Genomic DNA, 24,913 nt, shown 5'->3' on the forward strand with positions numbered 1-24,913 from the left:
TTTTTTCAGATCAATTTAAACATTTTAGTTTTTTAGCAAATCTTTGACTTTTCAAGCATATAAATATTCTTGTTTCTCTAAAAAAATATATATATATATATTCTGAGATTAATTTCAAATTTTCTGAGATTTGTTTTCCCAGCCAATTTTCCGTTTTTCAAATTCAAATTTCAAAGTTTTTTTCTACAGAATATCTAAGATCAAGGTCAAAATTTCTCTTTTTTTTGGAGGAAATGTACTCCTTTTTTCTATCTACAATGGCCCTGCTACGCTGACGTAGCTTCAAGTCCCAGAAGATGATGTACAATGTCCAACTCTGGCCTGGACTCCACATCCTGCATCATCGAGTCATTTAATTCAGTCTTTCGCAGCAGTTCCACATTCACAGATTTTCATACAAAAGTTTTCACATGTGGTAGCCACCTATCAGAGCACTGAACACAATGTGTCATGACTGAAACAACTCAAAATGTGCACCCATAGTTTGGTAAGAACACAATATGAGCTGTGACTTTTACAAGGGGATACATCAACATTTAAACCCTCTTCATTTCCTGCTGTTATATAATCTCAGTTTGCAGTCTTCATATCAGCAATACGATGCAACAATCATCTTCACGCTTGAAAATATAAACCTTTTAACGTTATTCATACAGAGTTTCAACAAAACAGAGGCAGAAAGTTTTCTTCTTTTTTGGCAGCTTAATCTGATCTTTGTGAGTGTTTTGACTCAAGGTGTGCCAGGTTTTCCCTCTCTGACACCTTCGTTCCTCGAAGTGGGAGCAAATCCAATATAATCCCCTCTGATCCACCCAGAGGTGCAGTTTGATGGAAGGTGGGATGCCAGGCAGCTGGCAGAGTGAACAAGCTGCTGGGTTTACTGCAGGTGAGTGCCCAAGGGAAGAGAAATTACACAAAAATACTTTTTTATTTTTTTTAGTAAAAGTGACATCTTTCGTTGTGGCCGAGTGGCTAAGAGTAAATTTCTTCCTTTAAGTGGAAGTTTGTAATTAGAAATCAGCGAGATTTAAAATTGAAATTTTGAATTTGCAATCGTCATTTTGGAAAATGAACTTTTACTTCAGTTGCTCCAGGTCTTGTCGATTGATCAAATGTTAGTATTGTGCACTTACTGAAGCTGTTGAGAACATTTTAAAAATGCAATAAGTGCCTTGTGCCTTTTTGATTGGTACGACAACAAGATTTCAACTCTCTACACTTTGAATTGGTAGGGACAGTCTCTGTACCTTCAGCTAACAAACACTTCACTCAAAAAGACCAAACAGAGGAAGTCTAGGCCTTTGTCTTACGTGTGTAGAGTTGCCTCTATCAAAGGGTTTTCTTTGATATTCCTCACACGCTGCTCTCGTCTTTGTCTCTTTGGCTTTTGCCCTGTTTGCACTTCTCCGTTTCCTTCCCTGGCAGGGAGAATTCCCGTCCTTCCGTCTCACCGTGCGTCGTTCCGTTGCGTAACCTCCCCATGTCGCCCAGCGGCAGCTGGGTGGAGTTGAAGGCCAGAGGCGGGATGGTGTTCACCAGTATGAGCTGGAGAGGCTTCTTCTCTGGCTGATACTGGCAGCGGATGTACCGCATGAAAGCTGTGCGGTACGTCTTGTTGAAAAGTGTGTAGACCAGCGGGTTGACGGCCGAAGACAAGTACCCGACCCAGACAAAGATGTTCAGCAGACCCTCCATAACCTCCGGGTGGCAAATGTTGTGGTGGCACACGACCATCAGCACGTTGGTGATGAAGAACGGGCACCACATGACCACGAAGAGGAAAAACACAACTCCCAGCACCTTGGACGCCTTCTGCTCGTTGCTGATGGACTGTATGGTGCGTCGACCGAACACCGACCCGGAGATGCTCTCCCGGGTGCCGCCGAGACCACCGGCGCTTCCTCTCCCACCGGCCTCTCGGCTAATGGAGCGCCTGAAGAGTTTCTCGGAGGACAGGGAGCTCTGAGGAAAGAAGCTCAGCGTGAACGTGGTGCTCCATTTGGGCCGCGGGACGAGCTGGTCCAAGCAGAGCGTGGCCTCGTTCTGCAGGGCGTGGATGGTCAGGAAGTAGGTGACAATCATGATGGTTAGCGGAACGAAGAAGGCGATGAAGGAACCCACCAGAACAAACTTGTCGTCTGTCAGCAGGCAGTTTCCGTTTTTAAACACTTTGGAGTGGTCTCTGAGTCCCAGCACGGGAATCGGCATTGAGATGCCTGCAGAGAGGGAAGGAAGCAGAAGAAAATGTCAGAAAATTTCAATTCAAGCTTCAATACTCAGGTGGGAAAAGCAATAATTTTTGAAAGAAAGTCTTGCGGAGTGGAGGCAGTTTTGCACATGTCAAGTTGGGGTGAAAGCAAACGTGGAAGAAAGTTGCTCCAGTCAGATGAGACCTAAATAGAAGATGTTGACCTAGTTTTCACAAAGTTACGTTTGGCAGAAAACTAATTCCGCGCATCAGGAAGGATCGGAAACTAGTTGGTGTAAACGGGAAGATGAATGGATTACATGAATTGATCTGGAAGGGTTTAGATTGAAACATATTGATGGGTTCAAGTGGTCCATTCAAAGCCCAGACCTAAATCTAACTGATATGTGGCAAGACATGAAAACAGATGTTCACTCTATCCAACCTGATTGAAATTGAGCTATTTCACACGCACAATGTCCTGAATGTGTAAGGCTGACAGAGACAGACCCAAAAATACTTGCAGCTGCAAATGTGATCCTTTGCAACCCTCCTACGAAAGATTGACAACTTTGAGATTACATTTTTTACTCACACAGAAAAGAAAATCTAGCATTGGGAGAGTAGCCATTGAGTCATCATCACTTAAAATCTCCTGACAAAGACACCAATTTGTATCAAATTTCCCTTTCAAAATTTGTTTTTCATTGGCTTTTCCTTTGAGGGATCGGGTGACCACAGCAGTTCCCTTTTCATTTTTGTCCACTGCCTACCATTTTTTTTACCTTCCATTTTGTTTTCCTGAAGTAAAACTAGAGGGTGGGAATGCCTCCTGTTGTTTGTTATGGCGTCAATTAATTATATTTTCTCATCTACTGTATTATTTGGTTTCCTATACCAAAACTCCCACATCAGCAGATTAGTTTGGCTAAACCTAATCAGATATTGTGTTGCCAAGAGGTTTTGTATGACGGTGAGGAATTTGTACATGACATTAACAGGATAAACTGAGCAATTGCCCCCCCAGTGTGTTCTCATTATCAGCTCCATAACAAAGAAAACACCAGCGTGGAGAATAAAAGGAGTGGAAGTATTTCAGGGTGGAGGCTGGAGATCTTCAGTTCTGGCAGACTGAAAATGTAACTCGCTACTGGGAACAAGACAGTCAAAGACGGCTCACTTTCAGTATCTCCAACAGGACACTGAATACCGCGGAGCTTTGTCATCTGTATGAGCCTGGGCAGCCCAAGAATCAAAGACTACAGGAAGCAATAACTGACAGTGAAATAATGCAGCGTTTTTATGTGTAATTTAGAATCGTGAAGCAGAATGTCTCTGTCATGGGAAATGGTTCAGCGTAAGTGGGAGGACAGCTTGTCATTTTTTCCACTTAAACGGATCAACCTTCGAGCAATTATTGTATGAAAAGGTGCAGTAATTTGTTTGGGTTTTGTAAGCCCTGCGGCCCTTTATCAGATTCGGTTCATGTGCCTCTCTCCATATGCGCATTGCTGCCATTTTAGCCCTCGTTCTGCTGCTTTATTAAGTTATTTGCCATCACTATGTTGTTTCACTGGACCTCTTATTGCCTTTTTCCATCTTTCTGAAATCACATTCAGCTGTTTTGTTCCTACCGACTCCATTGTTTGTTGCTTTGTCAATGTCTGGTTCACTGTTTTGTCTCAACAGGAATGTAGATCCTCCCATCACATTATTGCATATATTGTATTTCTACAGCACACATAGTTGATCTGCACACTATATAGATTTGTAATCATCAAATTGATACATTTTTGCAACTTTGCTACCTGAAAAGACTGTTTTGATATATTTGGCAATATAAGGTAGGATGTTACAACCACCAAGCAAGCAAAGTCTGCATGCTAAAACAAATTCAACTTCATTTATTTATATGCATGTTTGAGAAATCCTTTAATCTCCCATGGTAACCATTCAGCTGTGCTAAAAGCCTGGGTGGACATAGCTCCGCCTTCGAGGATGAGGCTCCTCCTCAAAGCTGCAGTTTCCAAGCTTCCTCCTCACAGAGCAGCCCTCTGGCACGACTCCCCCACTCGGCTCCTTCAGACTAGCCAGCAGCAATTAGCAGATGGTAGAACTGCACATCTGCTGAGCTCATTACAGGAGCTACTTCTAAAAATGTTTCTAAAGGGTTAATAGAGAAGCCATGTTGTCATGACTTAATGAAGGCAGAGTTTCAGCTTCTTAAAGAGACAGAAGTCATTTTTTAAAAGTCATATTTGCTAGAATATATCCTTTTGTTTACAGCTGGAGTTGACATAGTTACTTGATTGTGGTACGAAATGATGCCATGTGCATGGAAAATACATAATACTGTCCCTTTAAGAAACGTTTCTATGCAAGGAAACCCAGCAGGTTGCATCGAGTTGTTGACTCGATGCAGCAACCTGTCATACACTGATGAGGATTTATCCACTTTCACATGCTGATAGTTATATGAAGCTGACATTATAATAGAATCATTATTTTCTGACTAATTTAGCAAACAACTATTTCACAACTTTGGTGCACTCAGACTGTAAAAACCATTAAACCTTCATCTCCAAATAAATAAAAGTAATTTACTGTCTTGACGGCACCAAGTCAATCCCAAAACACACTCATTCTATGACACTGACACACATCATATGCTGCAGATCTTCAGGTTGCAAAAAAGATTTTCATTGTCCCAACAAATGTGGTATGATAGGAAAGAGTCCAGCAGCAACTTTAACAGTAAATTTAGCAAAGATTTCACCTAAACATGGTACAAATGTTCTAAACATTTACTTTTTCAGTTCAAAAGCAGCGTTTATGATTTTCAGTTGTCGTACTGCTCACCATCAACACTCTGATGAACCAGTGTGTGTGTGTGTGTGTGTGTGTGTGTGTGTGTGTGTGTGTGTGTGTGTATGTGTGTGTGTGTTACCACTGACATTCTGGGGTGTAATTATTTATTCGTCCGAGATTATTGTTTGAAACATTTTTTCGATTAGTGTATTTGTCTCAAACATGCATATATACATACAGCTTTAGAGAAATAATTATTCTATTTGTTCTGTTTTTTTTTTCAAATTTTACATTCTCTTGTCTCCAGTTCATGTCAGAGATGGTTTAAGAAATGCCAGGAAAAGGTTTTAATGAGAAAAGAAATCCTCAGGAGTCTTTATGGAGAGGAAAACATGCAAGTCGACCAATAATGATTGATGTCGTTGGTCACAGTGACATTATTTATATAAATGTTTTTTGATTCGTCAAAAACCCCTTCAGCGTATCTCACTGGAATCATAAAAAAAAAGAAAACCTAAAGCTACTTTCTGTGTTTTCCGTCTTCCCCAAAGTCCCCTGGATGGCAAACCCTCCACTTAATATTCTCTGAACACGGCAGACAAGACGGCAGAAAACCTGACAGAAGTGAAGGAGAAGATAAAAAGAGATCAAGTGGTGGGAGGAAGAGGAGGCAGAGTCACGAAGAGGATTTAGCAGCCTGAGAACTGATCAGGCAACATCACGCTCAGTAACAGGAAACATCATTTTAAAAGTGGCCAATTTGAAATGTCCTTTACAAAATATATCTGATCTTTTAGAAAAGCAGGAATCTGCTTCAGCTACACCTGCTGTAACTCTGAGATGAAGAGATAAAATGTCATCTCAATGGAACCAGCAGTAAAAAATATGCTCAATTATTTTTTAAAAATACCACAATTAGTTAATAAGCACACCACAGAGAAAAAGAAAAAAAAAACCTCCAATTAATATAAAATGTATTATTTTCTACACAAATAATAAATTTTGGTGCATTTCACCAAACTAAGCAACAAAAAAAGATTCAGATGCCTTAATAATCCATGTTCAGCTGGTGAGTCAGAGAAATGGCAGCATTTGATTGACTAGTAATTTCATCTTGATTGACGGGGCAAAGAAGTGAATAACAAGTGAAAACCTGAAGCCGTTCATGTTTTCCTCACTTTTCCTTTAACGTATATTTTCTTTTGCAGGAAATCTGTAAGTTGAAGAGCCATTTAAAGAAAATCCTACCTCTGGAGTAAATGGCAGCTAGCGCATACGAAGTGTGAAAATGCTGCTTATTATCGCTGCTTATGATGGCATTGGAATAAAAAGCAGAATTTTTATCTGAAGTGCCGATGCTTTCGTAAGCCCGTCCGCGCTGTTTAATGGCCTGAACTGTGTCGTATTTTCATAAATATGTGAATGTTGCTTCGCGGTGTGATTATGGTCACGGTAATAAAGCGCGGTGATACTTTGGCTGGACATTTGTCTTCACTGGGTCTCATGTGACATTTCTACGAGCCTGTGGAAGTTGGAAGTTATTAGATGATCTATCAAAAAGAGAACAGCTGCTTAAGGAAACATGAAGGGGTTTTAAATATTACGCCTCAACAACAAAAATTTTATAGAGGAAAGCAATATCAAGTCTGCACATATTTCTAAGAAAAGATGCGTCGCACGTAGGGATGTGAAAAACTCATTAGCATCACAAATGGCTAGAAATGGCTTGGAACAATTCCCAGATTAGATGATGTGTTGCTTTTTGAGATTTAACAGTCATCAGAGAGATTATGTTAAATTTTTTTTTTTTTTTTTACATTTTCTGCAGGTCATTTCATGATGCAACAAAGAGGAGTAATTATTTTCTCCCAGGTTGGTTTTTGAGACTTTTTTCCCCTTATTGAATGAAATCACCATTTGAAAACTGCTTATATTTACTCAGGTTACCTTTATCCAGTATTTATATGATTATGTGAAACATAAAAGTGTGACGTAAAAAGGAAATCTGTAAGGAGGCGAACACTTTCTCCCAGCTCTATGTTGTCGCTGGTCAGCATTTTGGTAAAAATCTTCCATGTGGATAAAAGCATAAAACTGAACATGTTCCCTCTTCAGGTCATATTTCCTACTAGCCACATAAACTTCAAAATGATGGTCATTTTTTTTAAAAATGGCTGCTATTCTTCACCATTTTAACCGGTTTTTGTCATAAAATGTTACCTGTTACCATGACTTGGATGAACTTTTTCACATCATATGTTTTCAACTGTGGTAATAATTTTTTATGCTACCTTAAAGTGATAATATGGAGTAAAATCAGAAGCCAAAACTGAAACTGAGGACTTTGTGAGTCTCACACCGGTCGTTCGCAGGAAGGAGATAAAACTGTGTGACACAGAATGGTGGTTAGCGTTAGCATCCGCTAATGAATTTATGCGTTTCGTGGTTTAGCATTAGCAGAGCTCTTTTTTTATGCGTTTAATGGTTTAGCATTAGCTTCTTATGCTAACGTGTCTATGTTTAGAGGAAACACAAGTTCAAGAAAATATGTTTTCTACAGTTCGGGATAAGTAGGCTATGATTTGACACCAAAGGACCTGCAAAAACCTAATTTTCCACAACAACGTGGAGATTGTCTCGGAAAATCATAACATTATTAGGAAATATAATTTTATTGGTCCAATCATGTATGAGTTGACACCAAAAATATCATCTGTGATAGAAATTGGCAAGCTTAGTGTAAAAATAAATCTTCCTTTATGACCACCTTGAACTTTTTCTGTGGCTAAAATTAATTTTTAAATGTCCAGTGATCTGCTGCAGCATGTAGAACGTCTACAGAGTTTCTCCAGTCCACTGTCACATGGACGGCCTTCAGTACATCACTGTTGATTTCACCAGCTGGAGAATATCACGACTGAATCATCTTTATGTGCTTTTTTCCAGTGTTTGTTCAGGGTGAGTACAGACACTGTAGGCATGAGATGATTCAAACAGAGGAAATCCAGCGTTCAGCTCTGCTAGCCGCTGATGAAGCGACGAGCTGGGAGGCGATGATTCCTCTGAAGACTGAGAGCCTGAGGCGACATTCAGCTTAGCCAAAGGGTACGGTTCCCCTGTGACAGCTTGTACCTGCCGTCATACGCTTCCTGTTGCTATGACAGCAGGTACGTTTTCTGGTCTATGTTGGTTTCTTTTCAGCAACATGTAGTATTCTTTCTACATCATGTTTTATCGATCTTTACGACTGAGTGAAGGTTCATGTGGATATTTTTGCACTTAAAGGGGCGGTGTTATGTATTTTCCAACCATATGGCGCCATTTCATGCCACAATCAAGTAACTATGTCACCTTGATATAAAAATGCTGTACAAATCAAACTTTGCAATCTGACGCCTTAAAATTGGGCCTCTGTCTCTTTAAGAAGCTCCTGTTCTTTCTGACACTCTGCCTTCAGGAAGTCACCACAACAGCTTTCCTCTATCAAACCTTCAGCAATGTCTTGATTAACTCAGTAACACTCGTTTTCTAACCCCTGAATGGTTGTCACTGGAGAATAAAGGATTTCTCAAACATGCATGAAATATTTAAAGCGCTCCAGGTGTGTTTTTGACAAGGTAGTAACATCACAGTACGACGTAAAGCTCAAAAACGTCGATTTTACACGGTACTGTAAAAGAAACAGCATCAGTCCACAGGTTGGGTAGTAGTCGTGTCTCGATGTTGCTAGGGAAACTCAAGGTAACCTAACTTTAAAATATAGCCAACAGTTTATTAATGATTTAACGAGGGTGTAATTACTTTTCCATGTAAGACCAGATTGTTTCCAGCTGCTGTTTTTCCCGTAATAAATAAAATCATCGTATAAAAACACCCTCTGTAATTTAGTCAGGTTATTCCTGTTTGATTATACAATCAAATGATATGAAACATTTAATTGTGACATTTAGAGATAAATGTTTTCATTTTAACATTGTTGTATGAGCACTAATACGTTGCGACGGCCCAAATTTAAACTCTGGTAATCAGTGGAGACATGCAGTCAGAACCAAAAGGTACCAAACTCATCCTGTAGAGTTCATGTTAAACAAAAATATATCTTTCAAAATTTACAAAACTCTTCAGCTTTTATCTGATAATCTCAGATGAATGGACCAAACGGAGACTTAAAAGTGATTTAAAACAAAAAAAGATCCATTTTGATCCTATAGCAGAATGTATAATAGATACAGTGAACCGTAGTGTATTGCTTTGTAACAGCAGTGTCTATTTTCTCATGTTTTTCTGTGAAGACACAGCTTACATCTCACCGAGTCATGAAGTGTCATTAAATGTGAATCTTCTTTACAAAAAAAACCCAAGAGATAATTACAGGGATGAATCACCCAGTTCAAGCCTCATCTCAGAGTTATGACAAGAATAGTTTAAGTAAACAACAAAAGGAGACTTTTTTACCCACACATAACCATTATTTATCTACACACACACACGCACACACACACACACACACACACACACACACACACACACACACACACACACACTGCCCTTTGTTTTCCCTCTCTCTTTATTAATGCCAACCTTCCGCTCTGTAACCCAGATATGTGTGTGTAGCATCACGGTCTGCTCACATCACAACCAGCAGCTGTGGTCAGATTACAGCGTTGAAATCCTGCTGCATTGTCCTGATTCCCAGCACATGAAGACACTTGGATCACAAGTGGCTGCAAAATTGACAAATGCTCTTCTAATGACAAAGAGCCGGCACTGTGGGGTTTTTGTTTCTTTTCATTTTTGCCAGATGTCATTCCTACAGGAGCAAAGAGCTGGCAGCTTCTGACTCATATTTCCTAGAAAAGCTGCTTTAAAGGAACCGGCAGCGATGTCGGCTCACTCTTCTGAGATGCAAAGGAAATGTGAATTAACTGACTGTATTATTATGCCAGTTACAGAAAAAAAAAGAAAATTCTGCAAAAAGAATCATAACCTATATATTGGTTTATGACCACAGGTACTGTTCCTTATTATTTTTGCTAAAAGACAACAATGTGAAGAAAACTAAATATACACACCAATGTTTCGCTTTGGTAAATAAAAGAAATCTTTACCTTAACTTAAACCTTATTTAATGTCTATTATTTCTTACGTGTTACTCCATTGTTAACTGTTATATATTGTTACATATAACATTTATATCTGTGTCTTGTTCTGAAAAACAAGTCTCTCTTAAATTTAAGTCCTCCTCTTATTTGATTCTGACAGTGAAAGTTAAAGAACATTAAATCTGCAGTCTGTAACTTTTACACAACTTTATTTTTTACATATTTGTTGAAACTGTCACCATGTCGTGTGACGGTACGGTATGATCTATAAAAAGCCGTTTGCACCAAAAACAACCAATCATCTTCATGCACATCTAAATGTGCTAATGGCGAAGAAACAACTTACCGTTACAGGAAAACGGCTTATCCTGCTGCAGCTTTAAGGTAAAGACAAAGTAAAGGGTGGGACCAACTAATAAAGAAGCTAAAAACCTTAGTATTTGTGGATATTTCCATCGAACCTCTTCCTTTTTTTGTCTTAATTCCTCATTTAAGTAAAATCTGTCCTGTTCCATCAGCCGGCTTCATTAGGAATTAGTTAGAAATTAGTTTTACTGATTTCATTTGTGTTTTAATCGCCTGATGCAGATATTATGTCACAAGAATGAAATGTTTTAAAACTAATATCACCCTTTTAGTAAAAGTGAATCTCTGTCCATTGGAGTCTCTGCTTCACAAATTCAGAACTGACGACCATCCATCCATCCATCCATCCATCCATCCATCCATCCATCCATCCATCCATCCATCCATCCATCCATCCAGTTAATTGTGAAGTTTGCTCAAAACGTTAACATCCCAAGCATCTCTTCAGTTTGTTGTCATTTCCAGCTATCTTAAATTAATGCATCAGAACAATAGAAACCAATAATTTCTCTATGATCTACAAAGTGTGTGAAACTTTGAGTTTATGTCCTCTTATCCTTATATTTTGTATCATTGTGAGTCTAACAAGTATATTAGCTAAAGTTTTGCTTTCCTTTAGAAGAGGTTCAAAGTTCTGCTGCTCTCATTCAAAGTCCAGGATTGTTAAAATCTTGCACTAAGGATGACAGATCAAGGTCTAATAATCAGCGATTCCAGCCTGTCCTTTTGTAATAACTCATTATGCAGCTTATGGAAGCTCAGACCTCAGACTAAAGTGTCAGAGGGATTTGAATTAAAACCTTAATTAAATAAAGATGGTATCAGACTGAGGTTGCATTACATTATCGCTATCATTTCTCACCTGTCAGTCTTCATTAAATAGTTTTCATATATGGAAAGGGGCAAAAAAGATGTAAAATGTAAAACAGATGAAGTTATTTGATTCATTCAGATCAGATTTTTTATCTAATTCTGCCGCCGGAGCGAGGATTGATGTGAGCGTGTTCAAGCCAGACACAAACAGCAACATTTCCACATCATTATAGAAAATAATAACCATCTGTGTGTGAGTCGCAGCAGAAGGCGTGAGCTGAGCATGAACACACACACATGGATGTAAAGTGTGTTTCCGCTGGAAGGCAGACGGCTCAGCGTTGGGCCTGGTGGGAGTGCTACGGTGGGCCGGCCAGGAACTGGAAGCAGACCAGCTGATAAACCAGTCTGTTTGGCCTTCTGCAGCCTGATCCCCCTCTATACAGTAACACACACGCTGCGCTGCATGTGTGTATGTTGACCGCAGAGATCCCTGAGCTGGAGCAATATTTATTCATCAGACGACATACAAAACATTCTCATGAAACGACGAGCTATTTGGAAGTTTAAAGGGGCAGTACTGTCTATTTCCCAGGCACATTTAGTTCATGGTTTCACTTCAACATCTAGTTTCTAGAGATATAAAGGTCTGATGTGTCGTGTGGTTTTCTTTGAAACCAACACATTTGTTTAGAATTTCAAAGTCTTGCTGCTGCTAGTTAACAACGTGCTATCACAACAAAAATACAAAACCGACACATTTTTAGCATTTTTCGTCGTTTCCAAAACAAGTAAAATTGCGACTGATTTCAAAATGATTTTTCTCTTTTACATCAAGCAAGAAGCCAGAGGCTGTGTGGGACCTTTTGGTGAAGATTAACATTCATGTAATTTATGCATTTTTAAAGATGTTCACACACACACACACACACACACACACACACACACACACACACACACACACACACGTGTTTTCATGCGAGCATATGTGATCGCATGGTCATGATGTGTCCCATTGTTTGTAGAAGCGTGTGTAAGTGGCGATGTTTGGGCCAATCGGGTTAGAGCGAGACTCCGCTCCCCCGGGGAGACATTAGCAAGGCACGGTTTGACATCCACAACTCTCCCACGGACGCGCTCTCCGTTCAGCCTCCTCCTGACGAACCCAAAGAGACAACGTAAGAGTGAGTCTGAAAGCGGAGCTCGGCTCGGTAAAGACCCTGACATGATCCCGCTGGGCGTGTGGGCGGCACTCAGGCGTGTTCAGGCTGGTTCAGACCTGCAGCCTGGCGTCGTGACATTTCATTATTCAGCAAGGCCTCCTGTCGACTCCGCGCAACTTCACAGCTGCTGCGTCACAGAGCAGCCTCATTTCTGCACCTTGATTCTAACGCCCAACATGTCTGCGAGAGACTTATTTACAAAACATTTAAAAAACTAACACCCTGAAGTAATCTTAGGATCCTCAGAAATAAAACTAAATAGTCACGGTTAACTTGTATTTTTATGCTTAAGTATTCATCGTCATCGAGTCACTTGTTGAGAGTAATAATGCTATAAAAACAATTTCACATTGCATGCTTATGAAAATGTATCTTTAAAAGAATTGACAATTATTTAAAGAACCAAAAACAACAAGATTAATGACAGAAGACATGATACCAAAGTGGCATACAGTGGTTTTAAGAGGGCACTGCCATATAAAATTGATTTTTTTCAGCTTTACTTCATGTTGTGATGTTATTTCCCAATCAAAAACATTCCTGGAGTGTTGATTTGATTCTTTCATGCATGTTTGAGAAATCCTTTAATCTCCATGGTAACCATTCAGCTGTGCAAAACGCCTGGGTGGACCTAGCCCCGCCTTCAAGAACAAAGCTCCTCCCTCAATCTGCAGTTTCCACACTTCCAATTTTTGTTGGTATGAAACAATGAAGATGAACATATCAACGTTTTCAGTTCTTTCTTTGTTTTTCACAGTGGCAGTGACTTTAATATTCTATATTGGACATGACACATTTTTTAAGAATCCACAGAAATAATCACCTATAACAGGAAGTTAATGGACTTGTTTCAATCTATGACATGAAAACAGGATCCAAAACAAAATAAAACACAACGCAAAAGAAGAAAGTCAGCTAAAAAAAACTACAGTATAAAGACGAGAGAATAAAAGGAAGATAAATGAATGAACATGTCAACGCAGCCTGACTTATTCTGCTAAATAAAGCCAGAAATATCAAAGCTCAGTAAATTAAAGAAGACCGGGAGCTATTTAAGGAACAGAGTTGATGTTTTTGTCCGTTATGAGGAGCCACAGCTGATCAGTTGGTAAATTAGAAAGCTTTCAGATTACCGTTCTATTTTTGAGGTAGAAATCTTCATTTAACCCCGAATAACCTGAGCTGTAAATGACAGAACACGTCTATTTATACGTTTCCTGATCTTGGGAAAGATTTTCCTCTAAAAGCTAAAATAACAGACATGATTTGATATCATTTAAGATGTTCTAGTAACAACAGAAGTCAGGCGGGTAATTAAACTAAAGCTGACAGAAAAAAAACCCGTCTTGCGTTCTCTGTTCTGTAGGTTTTCCTGTGTTTTATCTGTTTCATTTTAAATTATTTGACCTTGTTCTCCTCAGTCGGTGTAAATCCTTATCGTGCCACACCTCCTCTTCAGTTCCCAGAATTCATGCTGTATGTTGAGCCTTTTTTCCTTTGCTCTCTTCTGGCTCTTTGCCACTTCCTGTCTCACCTCTGGTCTCCATTTCTGTTGTCTCATGTATTTGTTGACTCTGCGTCTCCAGCAGTGCTTGTGTCTTCTCGTCCACCAGGATGTTATTAAAGTCTGTATTTACTCTGCACCTGCTACAGCTTGCTGATTGGCTCCCCGTCTGGGTCCCTTTTTTCCTTCAAACTGCCCCATAAGACATGCTGCGAATGTTTCATTGGTATTCTGGAGGAGAAGGTTGTACATATCCTCACTATTGTGTTATATTCATGCACTCAGTTTTATCAGATGGCCTTCCAGGACAGAAAAGCATTATATATATATACTTACAGCTCTGGAGAAAAAGAAGAGACCCCTGCACTGAACCTCCTGGTTCTTCCACCAGATATTGATTACTGAACTCTCCCTGAGTTAAAACATTAATATTATAGTTTATAAATGAATATGAACTTTTCTTTGCATTATTTGAGGTCTGGATGATCTGCATCTCTTTCAGTTTTTTGACCATTTCTCATTTTCTGAAAATAAATACTGTACTAAAATATTCCTTCTTGGAATTTTAGAGACATTTTGTCAGAAGTTCATAGAGTTCATTTTTCTCAAACATTCACCTATAAAGAGTAAAATCAGAGAAACTGATCATTTTGCAGTGAATGGTTGAAGTGAGTATATCTGAAAATAAAGTCAGAGTGTGGGATCCACTGCTGTCCAACACTAAGCTAAAGAAGCTAGCCGCCTGTTGCTAGCTCTCCATCCAAACATCAATGAACAATTAGGTCTGCACATCGGATCATCACGGACACCTTCCCTCCATCCAAGACTTGTGCAGGTCAAGGGTCAAGACAAGGGCAGCTCACAGCTCTGCAGACCCCACACATCCTGGACACAAACTATCCAGACTTTTAGCTTCAGGTTAGCGAATCAGAGGGCAAAGCTAAAGAGACAGTTTCTTTCCTAAAGCTTAACAGAGTGTCCATCTGCATGGATTAAACATTTTCTTCCTCTATAGGAAAAACGCTGCATATAAACACCATAGCAACAGAGACATTTGTTTATTTTGGGCTTTCTTTATATATTTGTATTCTAAATAACTGAGAGCAAAGTGGAACCAATTTCTTTAAAAATTGGATTGAAATGGTCGAATCCCATTCAGGTTCTATAGACAGACAGAGAAGTCAGAACTATTAATACCAATGTTCACAGATTCACAGGTTTTTCTACAGAACTGAATTAAAATTCGCCACAGATTAAAGTCCACCAATTCATAGATTTTTTTGTTTTTTATTTGGCCCATTAAGCATTTCTGGAAGATGATGCAGATTGGGAAGCAGAAATAGGAAGTTCTGAATGTTTTTATAGCGAGTCTCACATAAACCATCCACTGTGCTTCTAACTTCAAATTAAAAAATATTCACTGACGTCTGGATCTCATAATTAGAGGTGAATTCCTGACAATAGGCGGACAGCCTTTCACTAAGCAGCTTCATTTTTACCCCAGTGTGTTGCTAGGCCTCCTGAAAGGAGCCAACTGGAATCCGCCATGTACCGTTGCTATTTAATTATTGAAAGTTTTGCATTTTCTTGTGTTATTAATGGGCAAGGGTAAGACAAAGTAACCGCTCCGGTGTGCAGATTTTCAGTGATAATGTTCCAACAAGACGTGGTGGTAAATATCCGCCGTGTTAACATGCAGATGGTGCTCCAACTAAAACACACGGCTTTCTCTAGAGTCTCTTTAGATTCTGTAAGCGAGTCACTAAGGGATGGAGCTAAGGCCCGCATAAAATATTTGTGTGTGAGGCAGCAGGAGTAAAGTTCTTACAGTCTGTCGTTGCATCATCTACACCATGCTGCATCTGAGTCACTTTGTCAGGGCTGGAGAGGCGAAGCAGAGGAGATGAGAGCCAAAACAGAGCAGAACTTGTTTTTTATTTTATATATATATATATATATATAGAACTGAGCTGCTTCCTCATTAAAACTAGTCCATGTCTCACCAGCTGAAGTGAAGTTAGATAAATTAGGCTCATAACATCTTTACTGAAAAATAAATACCTTCTATTAAGGACAGTGTGTTTTCACATCTAGAAGAAAGATTAATTTAGTTTTAATTACGTCTTATATATTTTATAATAACTTTGTTCCAGCTTCTAGTTTGTATTATTTTTTTGTATTTATTGACAAAATATGTGTGGTTATGTCATTTTAGCCTCGTTTGTATAGACATGTTGCAACATGAAGTCACGAGCCGACGATGACTGCCATCGGTTAGTTGTCAACATAATTAGCTCAATCTTAAATGTATGTTTGAGAAAAAAAGATCCAGTGCTTTCATCACTATGACAACTAGAGAACAAGATCTAAAAGTTATCACATTTCACAGGTAGGGAGGGTCAGGGAAGTAGGTCAGCTAGGCTAGCTTGACTTTGACAACTTTAACATGTAGGCATGCTGTGGAATTCATTGTGTTTCAGTTCAGTAAAAAAAAAAAAAAAAGGTGACCAACACACCAACTCTGACAGATCATCAGTAGAGCAGGTGTTCAAATTAGCTGATGAACCACTGCTGGGTACAGATGATCACTTATTAGCAATCACAAGATTAGCATCAACATAAAACTGTAACAGACTGAATGTTCTGTTCTTTGTTTGGGAAATTTATGTGTGTTTTTTGGTGTTCAATCCTGGAATATTAGCGGAGCTGTTGTCAGTCAGTTGCTATGGCAACCGGTCTGAGTGCAGCGTAGCCGATACAGAGAGCGAGAAAAGAGAAGAATGCTAGTAGCTTTGAGTTTTTCTTCAATGGTTTTTCTGCTTTATTTTCCCTTTTTCTGTGGCGCACCACACTAAACTAATAAAACCTACATATCCAGGTTTCATTTAGTTGATGACATTGTTCTACTACTTGAATAAGAACAGCAAGTAAAATAATAGTTTTAATCCCACATCTTTGTGTGCATGTGCAAAATTTCTGGTTGTAACCGATAACATGCAGCGTGTCCAGAAAAACCTTTGTTCATTTTTAGGGGAGTGACATTTAATTTAAAATTAATTGAATTTGGTCGACAGAGTCAGAAATTGTCCCCAAAGTGAACAAAAAGTTTGAAATAGTTTCATGAGGAGAGAGTGTAAATAATGAACAGGTCCCAGCTGTCACTCTCTTATCTGGATCAGAACCAGGAAGGAAGGCCTAATTCAAACCCGTTTGGCTCGGCCAGGACTCGGTCATTAGCAGTCCCAGCAGCTCCGAGTGACGGGGGTAATGAAGTGAAGGCGACGCAAAGCAGACCCCCGAGCCTCGGGGAGAGCGCAGGAATCAAACTGAGGCTGACAACCGACTCCGAAGAATTAGTCCCTGTGCATCTGGTCGATAAAGTTTAGAGAAAACACGACGAATGAAACGGGGATTGTCAGGTCTAATGAGCACTCGGGTTCAGAGGGAAGCCGACTCGGTTTTGCCCAAAGGTCGCTGGTGGTTTTTCTATCTTTGGCTTTGGCCCCGTCTTCCGTCCCACCTGGACCCCTTAGCGGTGATCAGTGTGACGAGCCACTGTTTAACTTATTCATGCACAATTATTTCTTTGAACTTATTTAATTGGACTTATAATAGAGCTGCCAAATTGACATACTTAGGAGAATTAATTTCTCCCCCACCGCTGCTGGACTGTGTATCAGAATTACCTGTTGAAATATTCATCTGATGAATTCGTCTGGAAAAGAAATTTTCTGCGCTGCAGAAACACAAAATCTTATCAAGTATTTTTGGACAAGTTTCTAGTGCAAATATCTCAGTTCACTTGACAAGAGCAAAGATAACCTCGGATATAGGAGCTTGTTTTAAGTCAACAATTCACTAATATTGATGAAAAGTTCTAGTTCCACTGGCAGATTATTTCACAAGACATTTTTTATGTTTTTAGTGAAATAATCTGCCAATGGAATCAGCACTTCTGATGTAAGGCTGCAACTGTTTGCACTGAGTGAATTAATGCATATTTAGGTATATTTGGTGTTTAGATTTTTAAGATAGGCAGCTTTAAGAGGACTCAAGTATTAGTAGATTTATTAAGGGTCTATTTCTGTTCATTTACCTGATGATAGCCTGCAGCTAATAAAGCCCTGAAATGTAGTTTCTTTGAAGATTAGAATGTCACATAAAACCAATAATAGGGTCTAAAAGGGAAAAATCATTTTCTTTTGATGATGTTGAGTCCATCAGGTAATGAAACCCTCAATTCAGTTCCTCAGAAAATTCAAGACCAAGAAAAAAAAAACAGATTTTTAACACTGAAATGTTATCTCATGACAGTGTCATGATCTCCAAAGCCAGGAGGAAGAGAGCCGGCTTGAAAGCTGTTGAGCAGAAAGTCACTGACAGACCATGAGGAGACCGGAGCCACAAAAGGTCACTGCTAAAAAGGAGTTGGCTGCTCTTGTGCTGTTTCCAATTACATTAATAAAAAGGTGAGTGGGAGTAAAGTGTGTTTGAAAAAGTTGCACAAGTAACAATGATGACTCCGACCTTTAAAGGACTGTGAAGAAAAGCTGATTCCAGAATGTGGAGGAGATTTACGAGGCTCGACCCAAAATACTGCCAAACTAGCGACGTTACCTTTTGTCTTTGAAGCACAATGTCTTCCTCAGCTGCTGCACTCGTTTCCTCCTTCCACTCTAACCTCATTATTTTATATTTTTAAGCTGTCATGAAGCACTGCGGCCGCCACACACCTGTTGGGGCGGCAGTCACGCTACACATTCTTGCGACTGTTTGATACGAGCTCGGTGTAGAAACAGTTTGATGTAACACCGTTTGGCGCTGAACTGTTTCCTGTGTGAACCACAGAGTACGCGTCCGCCGTCGTAAATGTTTACCTTTGCGTGAACTTGTCCAGCGGACGTCCACATTGTTCTACCTCTAGAACAAGAGGACGAGAATTACGACCGACTACGTTGGGAGTAATATGAAACTGCTGCTGCGCGCGTTACACAACAGGGTGTTGCTAGGTAACCAAAGAGTAAGTGAGTTAGTTGATGGACTGCAGTTTTTCTTAGCTAGCTGCAAGAATTTGAGCGGCTAAAGACTTTCCCTCTGTCTACATCCCCCAGAATGCCGTGCGGTCCTGGATGGGAGTTCAGTGAAATTATGAAAATTCTTAGACATATTAGCTATTGATGTTAATCATGTGTCTTATCGCGATAGATAACTTCATAAACATCTTACTTGGGTTAAAGAGAAAAAAAGACTTGCTCAGACGTCTAAAATCTTCTTTTCAGATGAAAGTTATTTTTTTGAGAGAGTAGAGAGGCAGAGAATCCAAGATATTTCAGGTCCTGTGTGACATTTCCAGTCAGTGATGCAGCCGTGTCATCGGCTAGCAACAGCTAGCAACCAGTTGTAGAGCTCTTCATCGTGCTTCGTGCAAAGTTCATGTAGATGCTGGCTTTATTTTCCAGCAGGACTTTCCCTCGATGTACTGATGTCTACAGAATGACTAGAACTGATTGGTTGGAAACGGAACTCATTCAAAAGGAACCTAAAGCAAGTATTCAGCAAATATACAATATACTTTTAACTTTTAATTAACAACCACAAACTTGAATATAATCAGTTTCATTATTGGAAGTGAACTGTCGAAATAAATTCACTTTTCAATGCAAATCTATTGAGATTTACTGTAACATGTTTCACACACAGTAAAACAAACCACAGCCTTCTGAGGTCACCTTTGTATTCTTGAGCGTCACTGTTAGACGTTTTGACACCGTTAGGTCAAAGAAACCTACTTAAAAAGCCATTTTTGTAGAGTGTTAGGTGGACAAGATAAGCCATCCATCTTCATCATTTAGTCTATTGTAGGAAGCTGCAACAGAAATAGAGGCATTGAGTCAAATTACCTTTTTGTCCTTCAAAAGTAGGACAAACGTGACAAGCATTCGTAAAGCAGTCGTTTCTTTATTGGACAGTGTTCAAGGAGGGCAGCAATTAAATTCATCAATTTATTGTCAGTGCAGGAAGTTCCTCTCATCATCACTCTTCTATTTTAAAAAGGCTCCATCATTATAAATGCTTTTTTTTTTACCTACTAACGTTGTCTAACTTCTTCTATGTCCTCATAAAGAGAGTCTTTTAATGAAATCTCTAGGTCAGCGGTAGCTACAGTTTTGGTCTTGTGGGCCAATTCTGCCAAAGTACTTCTGGGCCACACTTAAAGAAAATAAACATATCAAAATAATTGTGTGATTTCTTTTTTCAACTTGTTCAGCAGTTTATGAAACCTGCAGTACTTCAATGAAACAAAAAAATGGAGATACATTTAGTAGGAAAATGTATCAGAACGTCACTTTAGAAAAAGGATGTCACAGGTCTGTTTTATGTCTTAATGTTTGAATTTTTATTTTGTCTCTTCTGGGGCTTCAAATGTTAGAAGTTTGTTTTGTAATCGATGGGACATAGAAAGTTTAAATGAAAAATAAGATGCATTTCCACACTTTTCTATTATTCTTTTTCTTCTGTTTTCTTCAACTCCTGTGTGTTTGGCGCCACCTTTCACACAGGAGGTTTACAGCGGCAGTGCGCTCATAAACATTTGACTGCAAAATGGTCAAATATACTTCTCAGAGACCCAGTAGTCAATTAAATAAGAGCAGCAGAGTAAAAGTTGTAAATCTATAAGCACAGGCAAAAGCTAATTATCAGGACCTGATTGTCCTCTGCAAAGAAATTCAGAGTGATAATAAAAGTCTTGGGGAAATTTATATCCCTTCTTCTTACATCATCACTGCGTTTCTCAGTTTCTCCCTTTGGGAACCAGAAAGGAAGTTTGTGTGATGTTAAGTGTAACGTGAAATGAATTTTAAGGTGGAATCTACTGTGTGGAAACCAGCAGAGTGTCTACACGATTCTGTCAAATTATTTTCATTAATGCTTGCTTTCTATTTGCCGTTTTTATGGAAACATCTCTGCTTTTTCAGATTGCACTAAAGACGTTTTATTTTGCATCATGTGCTGATGATGATGATGATAATGAACCAGGAAGCAACATCATGTTCACCGTAAAACAAAGAACAAATGAAAATCAAAACCCTCTGATTTAAGTCATTTACATCCATTTCATATTTTAATCTTATATTTTTAAAGATGTTGTTCATGTTGGCTACTTGTAAACTTTCTGTTGGGTCGAGACGAATAATGTTGGCAGAAAGGCAGTAAGGGGTTAATCTGTCAGTCCTTTCAGTTTCTTTTACTATCGTTTCTGAATAATAATAAATTAAATAATATGCATATTTTTGGAATATTTATTTTAAATTAAAATTGTTATTTTTTACATAGAAAATATCTAAATAATTTATATTCCTCTATATAAATCTCGCTACAACTTCAAAAAGGAATTCAGTGATTTTTTTCTTTTTTGCTCTTTACTGAGAAATTATTTAAAACAGTTCAGTGATGTAGTTGACGTGTCCTCATCTATTCATAAACTATGCAATTATTTTCTCAGATTGTTTTCTAGTAACTTTAACTTAAGACAGAGATGTCTGAACCTTTTGGCATGGGGGCCCAGAGATGTCAAGCTGAAAGTACTCCAGGGCCACAAAACTTTTAGTATCTTTCTTTTTAGCTATAATTTCAAATTTCTACTCTTTTACTTTTTACTTTTACCTACCAAATAAACAACAAACTAAACACATAGTATTTTACACAGCAAAGCAGTTTAATGGTGCGTAAATTTCAACAAAAAACAAAACAAAACAAAACAAAACGCACAACTAAATATATTCCAAAATTTTCAAGTTCTTCTAAATTTTCTTCCAAGTACATGAAGATGATTGACAGCACTAAGCTCCTCCTCCTGGCTCTGATTGGTTGTTTTTGGTCGTGAGCGGTACATTTCTTCAGACGGCTAACGGAGGATGCAGAGAAGGTCGATTTTGTCAGATTATCTGCCCCGTAACAAACCGTCACAACATGGGGGCAGTTTTAATGTGTAAAAATCATATTCTTTATAAAAGTTGAATACTGCAGCTTTAAGTCTATTGATCAAAATAAATAATAACTACAGTTAAAATGCTGTAATGACTCAAACAGCCATGTCACAGAGATCTTTGATGTCTAAATAACTGTCCTGCTCTCTCTGCCTCACCTTCCCTTTGTTTTCTCACCTTGCCTCCTCCCTGCTCTCTTTCTGCCTGAACTTATCTGCCGTCCGCAGTGCTTTGCTCGATGCTCCGTGTCCTGACAGTTCCCGACTCTGCTGCCGGCGTTGACACTTTCTCTTTCTTTCTCTCGTTCTCTATCTCTTGCTTGAGGCCGTCCGTCAGCAGCGACGGTCAGGTTGAATTATCTTTTTTAGCTTGTTTGGCTCCAGACTGTTTGAAGCAAGTTTGTTCAGGAAGGTTTTCTGCAAGTCTAGCCCAGATTATGTCTGCAGCTTTGAGATGACTTTGAGAAATTCGCTGAATTCAAATGAGGCAGTGATGGTGGATTCCACTGAACCCTACCTGCTTGTTTTTTTTTTATTCATAGACTAGGACAAAAAAAATCATGATGCAGTTTTGATTCTGGACAAACTAAAGACTTCTGATTCACCCACACCAGCCCTGGTTAGTCTGCTTTAATTGAACTCAGGTTCGTTTGACTAGAAAGTCCAGTTCGTTCGGGAGGTGTGAACTACGATGTGGACCAAAAAATCAAACTCTGGTCCGTTTAAAAACCCAGATCTCAGGTCGGTTCGTGTGAACGCCGGCGTGGTTGGAATGCATATTGGTGAACGCCAAGCAGACCAAGCAGACCAAAAACCCATACAAAAGCAAATACAACCAAAACAAACGTGAGAGTCTAACGCTGGCGGGAGAAACGGCTCGTAGTTTCTTACCAAAGGCAAAAGACAATTTCAACAACCGCTAAAATCTGATGCTACTCCATTTTTGTTTACATTTTCTGAAGAAGGAAGAAGGAAGTCAGTGTCTTTTACTGAGGTTTTTGTGTCATTTTTCCATCAGTAGTTCTTGGTACAGCGCCCCCACAGGCGAGGAAGTGAACAGGTTTTTCAAAGGGTTTGTTTCATTTGACACAGAGTATGAAAGAGAATCACAGCAGATGAAAACGTTACAAATGTTGCAATTTTGGTTCTCAGTTAGATTTAACTGAATAAAATCTACTGGACTATCAGGTGTGAAAACACTTCCTTTGATTTTTGATTTTAGAATCCAAACTCTAAAAGCTTCAGAGTTTTTTCTTTCTCCCCAACAAAAAAATTTGTTCCAATTCAGCTAAGGCCAGACCGTAGAAACTCCCTCCCCATCATGTTTATTTTCTGAAACAGGGAGTTCTCAGAAAAAGTGTGAGATCTGACCTTTTCGTAAGTCTGATTAGGTTTGATTGGATCAGATTTTTTATTTTTTTTCCTGGTGCGCTCACCCACTGAAATGGTCCAGACCGCCATGATCTTGATGCGAGCCTTGGTGTGGGAGTTGAAGCGGCTGTGGTGGATGGGGTTCCTTATGGCGATGTAGCGGTCCAGCGAAATGGCGCAGAGATGCATGATGGACGCCGTGGAGAACAGGACGTCCAGGTAGATCCAGATCGGACAGAGGTCGGAGGGAAGGGGCCACTTGTAATCTGCAGAGGAGGGACGGGAAAAACAAAAGCTGCTGAACATCTGTGGTATGCTACAGGAATATCTGGAAGAAAATCATGCATGAATAAGTGCTTTGGTAATGAGCCAATCAAATGTAAGCAAATTCTTCCAAATCTTTGACAAACTGTGAACATGCCACTGTGAGGGATGGCCTACACATCTGCTCCTAAACACACACACTCACACACACTCGTGGCTGCTTCTATAGCAGGCGTCACCATAGATGTTGTTGTTGAGTCCATTCAGCTGCTGATACAATACTGAATACTGAATGTGACACGTTTTCAAAGTAAACACATCATGGGGAATCTATTTTTAGGGACCAGGTCTAAAACGGTCATTCAAGCTGCGTAGCACAGGGACTAGATATGGAAAGGTGTTACAAAGAAAAGACAATAGAAAAAGAAAAACACTTTATCATTATTTAAAGTTTAGATCAAATTATTTGTAGTTCTTCCACATCAACATCCAAGTTTAAAAGCAGTCAGGTGAGCTGAACTGCTTTGTTTCCACCACTTGCACAAAACCTGAATGAAGGTTTTGATTTATTTGTTCCAACAGTGAATTTCAGCTCCAGCTTCTTTCAGTTAGCGCGCAACAATAAATCAATAACAATATAAATTGCCATAAATAATGACAGTAGATATTACGCATGATGTAATGTTCAATAATTTCCCAGAACTCTGATCCAAAACTGCTCGGCATTCTGGGGGATGTAGGCAGAGGAAAGGCTTTAGCTGCTCAAACTCTAACAGCTAGCTAGCTAAACGAGTCTGGTAGCATCTACTAACTCACTCATTCTGGTTACCTAGCAACAACCTGGTGAGTAACTTGCGCAGCAACAGTTTCATGTTTCACCAATATGCCTCGTAACGGCCTAAAAATAAAAAAACAGCAACATGGAGTGAAAACCTTCTTACACAGAATGTCGAACGGGACTCATATGTTACGTTTCTGTTTTTTTTCTTTCAAATTTCTGACAAGTATTTTCAGGACACTAATTATTGTATCACCTGACCTTGTATTGAAAATTATTCTCTTTTATTTTTTTTTTGCTTTACAAAAAAATATAGAACCTTAAAACCATCAATGTTTTATCAATATTATAACATTTTTCATCTTCAGACAGATTTCCAACTAAGATTACAGAAATAAAAAAACATTCAATCACATATTGAATTGGATTTTAACAAGAACTTAAATGCACATTTTCTAACTGAGATGTTAATAATTATTGTTTTAAGAAATGAGGTCATGTTAGCCACC

General features: G+C 39.1%; 1 protein-coding gene across 1 annotated transcript in view; it reads right to left on the bottom strand.

Annotated features, from left to right (window-relative positions):
• Positions 1 to 227: 227 nt before the first annotated feature.
• LOC103156656 (5-hydroxytryptamine receptor 2A-like) overlaps positions 228 to 24,913 on the bottom strand; it is a 73,831-nt gene continuing 49,145 nt past the window's right edge. The window contains exons 2-3 of the mRNA XM_007578787.2: positions 23,428 to 23,628; positions 228 to 2,216 (exon numbers count right to left, since the gene is read on the bottom strand). Coding sequence (XP_007578849.1) covers positions 1,354 to 2,216; positions 23,428 to 23,628 — 1,064 coding nt within the window. The 3' untranslated portion in view covers positions 228 to 1,353. The remainder of the gene's footprint in view (positions 2,217 to 23,427; positions 23,629 to 24,913) is intronic.

Source organism: Poecilia formosa, unplaced genomic scaffold, assembly GCF_000485575.1.
Source record: "Poecilia formosa unplaced genomic scaffold, Poecilia_formosa-5.1.2 Scaffold491, whole genome shotgun sequence".
Taxonomy (NCBI): Eukaryota; Metazoa; Chordata; class Actinopteri; order Cyprinodontiformes; family Poeciliidae; genus Poecilia; species Poecilia formosa.